The 11,519-nt window shown below is 55.4% G+C and overlaps 5 protein-coding genes across 5 annotated transcripts; 2 read left to right on the top strand and 3 right to left on the bottom strand.

Annotated features, from left to right (window-relative positions):
- Positions 1-3: 3 nt before the first annotated feature.
- SETTUDRAFT_131429 (uncharacterized protein) lies at positions 4-3,148 on the bottom strand. The gene is made up of 3 exons (XM_008027966.1): positions 2,902-3,148; positions 586-2,656; positions 4-524 (listed from the first exon to the last, which is right to left on the bottom strand). Exons 1-3 carry the CDS (start codon positions 2,949-2,951, stop codon positions 336-338), a joined length of 2,310 nt encoding a protein of 769 aa, XP_008026157.1. The 5' UTR covers positions 2,952-3,148; the 3' UTR covers positions 4-335.
- Positions 3,149-3,902: 754 nt separating this feature from the next.
- On the top strand, positions 3,903-4,629 carry SETTUDRAFT_151166 (uncharacterized protein; the record flags this gene model as incomplete). The annotated part of the gene is made up of 1 exon (XM_008027965.1): positions 3,903-4,629. Exon 1 carries the CDS (start codon positions 4,048-4,050, stop codon positions 4,627-4,629), a length of 582 nt encoding a protein of 193 aa, XP_008026156.1. The 5' UTR covers positions 3,903-4,047.
- Positions 4,630-4,832: 203 nt separating this feature from the next.
- SETTUDRAFT_110190 (uncharacterized protein) lies at positions 4,833-5,807 on the bottom strand (the record flags this gene model as incomplete). Its single annotated transcript, XM_008027964.1, has 1 exon — positions 4,833-5,807. One exon carries the CDS (start codon positions 5,805-5,807, stop codon positions 4,833-4,835), a length of 975 nt encoding a protein of 324 aa, XP_008026155.1.
- Positions 5,808-6,801: 994 nt separating this feature from the next.
- SETTUDRAFT_110304 (uncharacterized protein) lies at positions 6,802-8,148 on the top strand (the record flags this gene model as incomplete). Its single annotated transcript, XM_008027963.1, has 1 exon — positions 6,802-8,148. The coding sequence occupies one exon, from the start codon at positions 6,802-6,804 to the stop codon at positions 8,146-8,148; it is 1,347 nt and encodes a 448-aa protein (XP_008026154.1).
- A 763-nt stretch (positions 8,149-8,911) lies between these two features.
- On the bottom strand, positions 8,912-9,865 carry SETTUDRAFT_110315 (uncharacterized protein; the record flags this gene model as incomplete). Its single annotated transcript, XM_008027962.1, has 2 exons — positions 8,912-9,213; positions 9,340-9,865. 2 exons carry the CDS (start codon positions 9,863-9,865, stop codon positions 8,912-8,914), a joined length of 828 nt encoding a protein of 275 aa, XP_008026153.1.
- Positions 9,866-11,519: the final 1,654 nt, after the last annotated feature.

The raw sequence follows: 11,519 nt of genomic DNA, 5'->3' as shown, positions 1-11,519 counted from the left end.
CCCCCCCCCCCCCCGCCCCACGTTGGACCCAGAAACCGACGTGCGCGCGCGCTCCTCCCCTCCTCCTTTATCTTTTTTTACCTCAGCTCACAGAGGGTAGTAAAGTATAAACCTCACGCCCATCCCATCGCCGCTGTCTCGGAAAGAACACACACCAAAAAAAAAGAAGAAACGCCAAAATGATACATCATGGGAAAAAAAACCCAAAAGAAGAGACGCGGTGTGATGTAGATGAATACCCGACCGGTGGAAATTTGGAACCCATTACTCATTACTCAAGCGGGGCCTGTTGCGCTTTCAAAGGGAAGAAGGAAGAAGGCCCGTCAGGAAACAGCTTATGCCAGGTAACCGAGCTCATCGCCCTCTAGACGCTCCAGGTACTCCTTCTCCAGCAGAATGTCTATACACTTCTTGATGTCGGGAACGCGCGGCATGAAGCGGTTCTTGATCTGCTGGATCGTCTCCGACACGAGTTGCTGGTGCTTCATCTTCTTTCGCGACTTCATGATGCGCACAATGGCCGACTGGCATTTTGTTAGTAAAGCCATTCAATGATCGAAGAAGAAGAGAAAAAAAAGTACGTACCTGAATGAGAAGCTTGCGATCCTCTTCAATCGTCTTGTGTGTGTCCTCTGCTTCGGCCTTTTGTTCAGACTTGATACCAATGTTCAAATTCATCTTCACCTTCTTGGTCTTGAAGCCAGTGTTGAGCTTGTACACAGTGCCCGACTCGTGCTTAGCATTCTCGGGCTGAGTGAGAAGGACCTTGGCCTTGATAAAGACACCTAAGCTAGGATCGAGAGTCTCCTTGTTCAGCTTGGTCGCTTCGGCAATCTCGTCGTATGTGACCGTGTCACTGTCATTGAACAGTAGCATAATAGCCATCTGATATGTTGAGACCTGGAAGGTTGGTGAAGTCTTCAAGTTTGCAACCTTGCAGTAATTGGCCTTGACCTCACCCTTGCACAGCTGCCACAGCCATGTCAGCTTACGGCCCTGGTGCTTGTGGTTGTAGAAGCGCGAGAAACGGTCATACGTCTGGACGATGAGTTGCGGGGGAGTGAATGGAGTTGTGGGTGGGTTCAACGGCCAGAAACCGGTGCCAAGAATATGGTATGATGCATCTACGTTGGTCTTGATGTCAGCCTCGTCCAAGTTGTTTGCCTGCCATTCCTTAAATGCAGTGTTCAAGTCCTTGGAGATTTGCATATCCTGGAACATGCGCTGGAGCTTGTTGGTGTACTCAAAACCACAAGCCTCCTTCAACTTTGAAATCATGCTGGTCTCAGCATCATCCGACGCAGATGTGGTCTGGACCAAGCGCTTGGCCAACATGCGCGAGTAAAACTTCTGGAACACGTCCTTGTCTTCAATGTACTTGAAGACAGTCATGATTTGTGTCAGTAGCTTCTCCATGTCGTCCTCTTCGCTCATCTTGGTGTTGGAGCGCTTCAGCAGCGTGTCAGTGTACTTTGCGAGGAGTTCCGGCGACTTGTTGGAGCCCGACTTGCAAATCTTGTTTCGGTTGACGAACTCACGACAAGCGTTGTCCAGCGATCGAACAAACTCAGATTCGCCGTTGAAGGCCTTGTTAACGAGCGCCTGGTACTGCGTGTGGACTTCAAGGAGCGCCTCGACGTACACCTTGGGCTCAATGTTCTCGCCATCCTGCGCAATCTTGTCGACTGCAGCCAGACCAGCCTTCCTGACGTGGTTCTCGAACCGTAGACGCAGAGGGTCAAGACCTTCGGGAATGCGGGCCAGCAGCTTGTACATGCGGCCCAGGTCCTCTTCCTTGTCGTGATCGAGGAGAATTTGAAACTCCTCGCGAAGGGCTTGCGAGTGGTTCGTGATGAGCGACTGTTCGCATGTCCGCATCAACGGAGACATGATCTCGTTGAGCAGGTATAGCGGAACGCGCTCCTTCTCCTCTTCCAGACGAATCTCGGCCTTCTTCATGTATTCCACGACACTGTTCTCGGCAAGGAACTGCTTGGACTCGTTGTCGTAGTATTCGGCCGTTGCCTGCAGGAAAGGCTTCTCAAAGTACTCTTTATACACATCGAGCGTCGACTTGGAGCTGTCCGCCTCGTCCAGACCCAGGGAAACGAATGAATCCACCACCGACTTGATCTGCGATTGTTCTATCGTCTCGCCGTTTCGCTGCTTCTCAACCAGCTTGAGCACTGACCGCATGACGCTCTCTTGACTGCCCGTGAACATGTCCTCCTTCCAGCGCACCAAGTGTAATGTGTAGATGTCGTAGATGTTCTTCTTGCCCTCGTCCATCTCACGCTTGACCCAATGGCGGTTCAGATAGCGGAACAAATGGTTGTTGTACTGGCCAGCCGTCGTGTACCGGTTCCACTCCTTGATGTAAAAATGGAGGAGCGCTTCGTCGACATGTTGCCGTGAGGCTGCCTGTACTTCTGCAAGGTGCGTCTTGAGGTATTCGATCAGGTGTTGGTAGAGGTCCTCTCCGAGAAGATGGGCTCCTCCGCGGTTGTTTGCGGCTTGGAACGACGAGCCTGCCACAGCCTTCTGGGCGGTGCAAAAGTTGTGAATCGCCGTGTAGAGACCCATATATGTCTTCATGTCGACGCCCTCGCGCAGGTTGGTCATGATCTTGTCAACGCCGGCTTCGAGATACTTCCACCTGTGAATCATCAGTAAATGGTGCTATGCTGGCTATGACGTAAACATCAGAGTGGCCTCGAAATGGCCCGTATTCGAAAGCCGTCGTCGGGCCATTGTTACAAAGGCGAAATGCATGTTTCGAGATTCGGACATGGCGGGGCAAGCCTGGGCGTGAGCGATGTCGCTACACGATACCCGGGCTTCACCGCGCAGGGCTGCAAATCCGCTCACAAGGGCGTGGTCGGGGGCGTAGAGGCTACTTACGTGGCGTTTACATCGTCCTTTGCGGGGACGGGCGGCATAGAGGAGGCCATGTTGGGGTGTAACGTCGCGTGCTCGGGAGCACTTTTCGGAGGCGACTTCTTGCGCGTGAGGAGCTTCTTAATGGTCGGGGCCGCTGTGTCGCAGACAAGCGTACGAGATGGCGGATGGCTACGAAGGCGGGGGTCGTCGAGACTTTTGGCACAGTGCAAGTGACTGAAGGTGGAAAAGGCAGGCCCGTGGGGAGCGGGTGGAGTGGAGGGGACGTATGGGCGCCGGTGGGGAGAGTCCAAATGGTACCGAGCGGATGGTTTCCTGTCGTTGGCGGGGTGAACAGGCACTCTCCGTCAAGGTGGAGTGCGGCGGAGGAAGAAAGGTGGAAAAAACGAAGGTGCCAGAGTGGACGAGGCGGCGACGTTTTGAGAGTGACTTCGCCGTGCTTGAGTTGTTCAGGCAGCACCGAGCTAGCTGGACAGGCTTGGCGTTGGCGCTGGCAAGGGTCCGCTCTCGCTGCCTACGCCTAACCTAACCTTCACTGAGCGCAAAAGCACCGGCGTCCCATGTCTGCATGGCTAATTGCGCCACTTTGGGCTAACCTTCACTCACTCGCGCATCATTCACTCGCGCATGTGCAGAGTATGCTGAGAGGGAGGCGTGAATAGGATGGCGGATGACAAATGTGGCTCAGCACAATGTCGTCCTGGCACTGCCTCTACAGTACCGTGGTACAGCATGCTTCTGTCAATATCAGCGGTGAAGACGCTGCAAAGCTGCTGTGATTATGAATTCAAAGACTGCCGCTGCATTCTGTCAAACCACCACCCCGCACGAGTAAAGCAACTCAAGTGGGTGGCGAGAATCTGCAAAGAAACACGGACCAATGTCGTGCTGCCTAGGCACTTGTGAAGTTCGAGGGTTGAATGAATCAGTATGCTAGACGTCTTGTCAACTCTGCCAGTGTCGGATGACGTATCCGCACAATCACAAACAACCACAACCGCCATGTCATCTCACGAACAAGGCATATCCCTAAACACCACCCACCACGCCTAAACTCTGCAATCCCAGCCTACGCGGGTGTTCTTCTATGGTTGAACGATAATAAAAACATATATTACATTCCCGGATTTCTAGGCAGAATAGGAAAACATGCCATCGCTGGCCGTCACACCCCTCTCTGCCCTGCGCCTAAGCACACACTTGATACCCAGCCATGCCCTCCTCCCCAACACGACGCCACACGGACACGGGCTGCTAATCTACCGCGGTGCTTTTCCGCCAAACACATGTCCTTCAGCGCTAGAAGCGCATGTGGCTGGCAATGGGTTTGCTCCGCAGTGGCGCTACACCATGTACTCGACGACGCACTACCACTCGACGACACATGAGTTTCTGTGCGTGTTTGCGGGGCGGGCGCGGCTGCTGTTTGGCGGCGAGGCGAATCCGGGGAAGCTGGAGGCTGAGGTGAGGGCGGGCGACGCGGTACTGGTGCCGGCGGGGGTGGGGCATCGATTGGTCGAGGATGTCGATGGCGGGTTTACCATGGTGGGGAGTTATCCGGAGGGGTGCAGTTGGGATATGTGTTATGGGAGGAAGGGGGAAGAGGAAAAGACCGAGGCGGCAGGAAAGGTGGCGTGGGTGAAGAGCGATCCGTTGTATGGCGAGGACGGACCGGCTGTGTGGGACAAGGAGCGGCTGGACAGGTTTTGCGGGGAGAAGAGGGGGTTGTGAGGGATGTGAGGTGTGGCTGTTGATGGTCATGGTGATTTTGTTCATAATACGTACATACATACATCTAATCGTACAAATGCCACGGTCCTTCTATATGGTATAGTACAGACAAAGAGCCTCCAACGCCCGGGGCAACATGCTACGTGTGTCATGTCATGAAATCATAGGTCGTGTCGGTTTAAGCATTCCCAAGGCCCGGGACCCTAGTTCCTGCCTTCTTGGCCCGCATCGGCGACATGCTCGGCCTTTTCGTGTATCGTTTCGAGGATTTCCTTGGGCAGCGTGTCTTTTGCACGCATTCCGTTGCCGCCAGCAGCCATCTCTTGCTCGAGCTTCTCCTCGATGCGCTCTTCCTTTGACTTGATGGCGCCTTCGACCTGGCCGACTGCGCGCTCAATTTCCACCTCCATGTCGGGCAGGTTGAAATGCTCGGCGATGAGCTTGCCGTTCCAGCGCTGCAAGACCATGACGTCTTCGGTTTCGTTGTTGGTCTGCTGGTGGACGACGGCGGCCACCTCGTTGGCCTGCTGCGGCGTGGGGCGGGGAGCGGCGCGGGACAGGGCGCGGGTGGGGTACATGAGGCCGGCCGTGTAGAGCTCATCGAGGGTGCACGAGGGGTTTGGCTTGGGCAGGTTGTGTCTGAGGAGGAACTCGAGGTGCTTGGAGCCGCCCAGGGCTTTCCAGTGCGACCAGGCCCTGTAGAGGACGTAGAAAAAGGGCAGGTTGGGAATGACGGGCACCAGCATGAAGGGGGCGGTAAAGGGCATGATGACGACGCTCCAGATGAGCTTGGTGCGGTGCATGTTCTGCTTCTCCTTGGCCAGCCTGTGCAGCAGCGTGGGCACGCGGTCCTGGGGCAGGTATCGCCCGGGGAACAGGACCTCATAGTGTGCGGTGCCGGTGCGGATCTCGTGCTTGCGGCGGGCGGTGAGCGGGGGGATGGTCTTGAGGCCCCATTCCTCGTAGGGGATGCGCTTCAGGGCGTGGTTGCCGTAGAAGGTGACCTTTCTCTTCCAGTCCCAGATGGCCTTTGGGTCCTTTTCCCAGGCGACCCACGTCTCGCTGGCCTTGATGGTGATTTTGTCGTAGAGCGAGCGGTCACGGGGGGCCTTTTCGTGCAGCGTCTCGCAGTAGATGAGGGAGCGGCGGGTGGAGATGGGCAGCAGGAAGAGACGCATGGTGGGGGAGGCGGGGGATTAGGTAAGCCGGCGCAGGGCGTGCGTGTATGGCGCAGGAGTCAGGTCGAAGGAGCGAGGAACATGGCGGGAGGGCGGGCGCGGGTCGCGTTGGGGGAGAAGGCGGTCGTGGTGGTGGCAGCCAAAGGGGGCTGTGCAGGGCCAAAAAGAAGCAGAAGAATGACGCTGCTCGGATGAAATCACAGCAGCACTAGTGCAGGGAAAAAAACAGGTGGAGTGGAATGGGCAGACGGTGCTAGCACTGGCACTAATGCTGACAATGGCTGCTCGGCGGGCGCATGGGGCCGGGGGGGCATTGCTGCATCGACACAAGGCTCGCTACCATGACCTCAGCCGGCGGCGGTAGTGATAGTGATAGCAGCAGCGATAGCGCAAGGCGATCGACGACCAAGCAATCTCCCGTTCCTGTGCCGGCCAAGGGAAAAAGGCCAACCGCGCCTGGGAACGGGCCTCGCCACGCTCCGCTCCCTCTGGCCGCCAGCGTCCCAACGCCCAACACACACGCACTCTCTCTCTCATTCGCACACGCACACGCACACGCACACATCCGCCATCGAATCCTCCTCTCTGCCACCACCGCCAGCTTACCCCGTCGCCCGTTCGTCCCTGCTTCCCCGGACTCTCGCCCTGCGCGCCCGCCGCCCGCCGCCCCCGACACTGCGACTACGACTACGACTACGACTCCCACTCCCACTACGACTATCACCACCACCCCCGTCGGACCATGCTGTGTGGGCGCGTCGTCTACTTTGCTCCCACGTAATCGCCGTCATCGTTGCTGCTGCCGGGCTGTGCTGGGCGGCCCTGCCACTGCCACTGTCGCCGTTGCGTTGGCGCGCCAAGCTATTCCTCCCCCCTCGAATCTTGCTTGGGCCCAGCATCTGACATCAACGACGGCCGCCTGGAGAAGGCTCCCGCTGGTGCGACGAGGAAGCCCCTCGCTCCTCATCTCCCGACAAGCATGAACCGCTCGTCCATGGATGACTGCCCAAAGTCTGACCATGGCATTGAGTCCCTCGCCAGCAATGGCGCCTCCCACCACGCTCGCCCAGACGCGGCGCCCCAGGGGACCTCGCTCCAAGCCTCGCCCTCGCCCTCGCCCTCGCCCGCCGTTGGCTCGACATTGCCCTTGACCTCAGCCTCGCCCCATGCCGCCAGACTGCTCCCGTCTCCCATCCCCCCTCCCTCGTCGTCGTCGACGCTGCACTCGCACCCGCACCCGCACCCGCGCCCCCAGTCCAGAGTCAGCGCCGTGTCGGCCTTCTCCAAGGACACGACGACGCCCGACAGCGCCACGGTCCGCAAGAGCCAGTCGCACTCCATCTCCAGCACGCCGCGCACCCTGGCGTCCTCCAACCGCAGCCTGACGGCCAGCGCCGACAACCGGGAGAGGCAGCGCGCCGTCCGCTCTCTCCCTCCCTGGGTCCAGTCTCCCGACGACGACGACGACGATGCCGACGCCACCTCGTTCCTCCTGCCCCGGACCCCCACCACGGTCCGCCATGCCAACCACAACTTTTGCCCCACGCCAAAGTCCAATGTCCCCGGCCGCAAGTTCGACCACGTCCGCGAGGGCGCGCCCGTCACGCTCGCCACGCCCGTCAGCGACACGGCCCCCAAGTGGAAGCACTTCACCCACGCCTCCAATCTCGACCGCCCCATTTCGTCGCGCGGCCAGATTGTCGACGACGACTGGCTCAAGGAGAACATGCCCGACCTCGAGCAGAAATGGGAGCCCATTGGCGAGCGCCGCGTCGAGGAGCCCATCAAGGGCTTCTGGCTCTTGAATTCGGAGAAGCGCAAGCGCAAGCTCATGCGTTTCCACAACACAATCATGAACCACCCCATGGTCCCGGCCTTGGTCCGTGCCATTGTTCTCATCTTCTCCATCCTCGCCCTCTCCCTCGCCAGCTCCATCTACCGCCATTCCGATAACAACGGCTGCAGAAACAACTCGTCGACGTGGATGGCCATATTCGTCGACATTGTCGCCATCTTGTACACAATCTACATCACCTATGACGAGTACACGTCAAAACCCCTTGGCTTGCGCTCTCACAATGCCAAGATGTCCCTGATCTTCCTCGATCTAGCCTTCATCGTCTTCGAGTCAGCCAACCTTAGTCTAGCGTTTCAGGCTCTGACAGATGACAAGTGGGCATGCGTCGAATCCGACAGATCAAACACCTGTCCCTACAGACAGAGCATTTGTGAGCGCCAAAAGGGTTTGACGGCCACGCTGTTCATTGCCCTCCTCGCATGGATAGCCACCTTTGCCATCAGTACTCTGAGGTATCTAGCGCCCCCTTCCCCCCCTGCATAATCATCATCCTCGTCGCTAATAATCTCACCAGGTTAATCCACCGCGTGGCGAGGTAGTACCTTGACCATCCATGCCTTCTATTCTATACATTCCCTCGCCCTGTATCATACTAGACCAGTCCTCATATTGACTGATGTTGCTTTCCCGTGCATAGTACAAACGCCGACGACACCCTCTTACATGCATCAACCTCGTCACCCAAACGGCGGCCTGCCGCACGTTCGCAGTCGCTGCGTTTTCCTAGTCGAATCCGTTCCAGTACTCCTTCCATCAAGTCGTTTCGCTCTTGACTTTTATCCCTTCATCGTTGATCCATCCATCCATCAGTATAGCATAGCTATGGCGTTTTCTTACGGACTCCGGCATTGGTGAGGTTTTCCTTTTGCCTTGGTTTTTACTTTGTCTTGTTTCCTTTCTAATCCCTACTTCGGCCCAATCTCAAATTGCACAACCCTGTTTCCATGGTTTTTATTGGATAGGAGAGACGCAAGGTGTGTTTGGGTCTTGTTTCGTTGTCACTTTTTTTTTGCCTTGTCATCTCATCTCCTTGTTGGCATGCGACACGGCCTGTCAGTTGAGGCAGATAGATTAGTTGTAAAGCATGTGGAAAGGTGGATTACCACAAATGAGGATGGAATCCCCTTGGATGTATAGCACAGTTTGAATCCTCGAGAAAAAAAACTACAGAACATGTCAGATAGCCAGAATGGATGACACTATTTGTTTGTTTACTTCGCACTGTTTCTTCCCCCTTTTTTCTTTCCTACGTACAACTATAACCCCCGTCAACAGGCATGCCCACCCCAGTCATCCATCCGGCGTCTTCACTAGCTAGAAACACGGCTGCCCTGGCAATATCCTGGGATGTTCCCAGCCCCTTGAGCGGATGTCGCAATTCCAATGCGCTCTTGATCTCTTGAGCCTCTGGCTGCAGCAATTCTGCGATAATCGCCGTGGCCGTGTAACCCGGACACAGGGCGTTGACATGAATGCGATGCGGTGCGCAGTCCAAGGCGGCGGTTTTGGTCAGTCCCATGACGGCATGCTTGGACGTGACGTAGCCAGCTATAACAAGGACATGGTCAGCGTCTAACTATTCTGTTTCATTCTCGCGAGGAGGGGGGTTATCGTTTGATAAAGAGACGGAGAAGAAGAAGAAGAAGAAGAAGAAAAGAAATAGAAAAAACTTACACATATTCTGCGCACTCCGGAACCCATACACACTCGCCACATTGATAACCCAGCCTCGATCGCCACTCGGACCAGGCTCCTGCGTCACCATCTGCTTGGTCGCATACTTGAGGCCCAGAAACACACCCCGCACATTCACATCCATCGACTTCTGGAACGCCGCCTCGTCGAATTCCCACACGGGGCGCGGGCCATGCTCGCTCGTCTCAGTGCTGATCCCGGCATTGTTCACCATGATGTCGAGTCTGCCGTACTCGCTAACGGCAGCTTGAATCAGCGCCTCAACGTCGGCTGTGCTGCTCGTGTCGCATTTCACGAAGATGGCTTTGGCGCCTAGCTTGCGGGCTTCGTCGACGGTGGTGGTTTGCGGGGATGAGTCTGTCGCGTATTCTGGACGAGCCGTTTCGCGCAGGTCGGAGCATACGAGGGAGGCGCCTTCGGATGCGAAGGCGAGAGCTGTTGCTCGCCCGATGCCGGACGAGGAGCCGGTTATCACGGCGATTTTGTTGGTGAGGCGGCCGGGCATGCTGGGAAGAATCGCGTGGTTTCAATTTCCCTGTGTGTGTTTTTTTCTTCTTCTTCTTCGAGTGGAATTGGGGAGGGAAGAGGGATTTGGGTTGATCGTGGGAAAGAAAGGTGAACTACAGAAGAAAAGAAATATAGCCTACAACCGCCGTTCAAGCCCCATTGGCAACGCAAGCGGGCTATGCTATATCGATCCAAGCAACTCAACCAGGCTAGTCCTCATATCCCCTATCTCGCAGTGAGGGGAAGCCGAGCTATATCCTCGGCCGTTTGAGTCATTTGGTCTGGCGCCAAACTGACTGTCCATTGTAGAGTCGAGAAATTCCTTCTTCTTCTTCTTCTTCTTCTTCTTCTTCTTCTTCTGCTGCTGCTGCTGCTGTGGGCTAAGCCCATACCATGACGTACGCCCTGACGCTCGCATTCCTCATTGTGCTCTCTTTGCGAGACCTCGACGTACGTTTTGTAACACTATTGGTGCAGGGATATCCGCATGTGACCCTGGCCGCATTACACATGTATGGATGGGTTCTGCTGTTCGAAAAACGAACAATACATGGACAAGCTTTTGCTACTTAGCAGTGCGGTGCCATGCATGCATGCATGCATGTCTCAAACGGGAAAATGCTAAGTTTGTGTAGGACGGTTGCTGGAGTTTCCTGGACATCAACGCACCGAGGAACCATGTGTAGTTGCGACAGAAGTTCGAGGTGTATATAGCATTCGGACCGAATTGGCCCTCTTAGCATAATTGGCGCACAGGGGGTAAAGTTTCTTTCCGCGGCTTTAGTTAGACTGCGCGCTTCTTTTAGTAAGGCGCTAGTATCAGTTAAGAAATCGCGTACTATATAGTATAGTATATGTAAAACCTTATTAATACTAAAAAATACTTTTAGTATAGTATTAAAATATAATAACGTATTCCACCACCGAGAGTGCCACCCCACCGAGTGTGCCACTTTTTCTTGGCATCGCGAACATCACATATGAAAACTTGAATTACTCTACACTAGCTATAGATGCTTCGTACGACTCACTTGCATCTAACATAGAATCTTCTTCTACATCTTTTTGGCACGTACGGGCGTTATGGCCCACTCTCCCACAGATTCCACAGTGCCGTTGACCTGGCTGGGCCTTTTCTTGACTACCCCCACCACGCGCTTTCTTTGATATTATACGACTAGTAGAAGCACTTTCAGCTGCCTGCGATGCTCCTGCACCAAATTCTAGTGTCCCGCCTGTCTGAATCCGCTTTCTTTTACGCCCTCGGCGCTTTGTTACCTCTGCTAGTTGCTCTTCAAGCTCTCGTACGCGGGCCTTCATAAGCACATTCTCATGTAGCATCTCCTCAGCCCCTTTAATAAGCTTTGAAAAGCCTTCTTGTGCAGTAGTTGGTGACCGTACGAACGAGTCTCTCACAAGCTTCGACTGCGACCCAAATTCGTACGAATTGCTTGGTGTTTTAGACTGCCAGGGTGTTTCTAGTGGAGCTTCTTGTGGTGGAGTATGAAGGCGTACGTCAAGACGATCAATGACTCTCTGCGCGTTGATAGGGACTAGCCCTGCTGCCTCAAGGCTTTCTTGCAGTTATCGGACGTAAATACGTCGCGAAACGCGTCTCGAAGGGCTGGCAGAAGCGTTCTTTGTCAATATGC

This window comes from Exserohilum turcica (genome assembly GCF_000359705.1).
Source record: "Exserohilum turcica Et28A unplaced genomic scaffold SETTUscaffold_21, whole genome shotgun sequence".
NCBI classification, from domain to species: Eukaryota; Fungi; Ascomycota; class Dothideomycetes; order Pleosporales; family Pleosporaceae; genus Exserohilum; species Exserohilum turcicum.
This window is presented reverse-complemented; position numbering and strand designations above follow the sequence as displayed.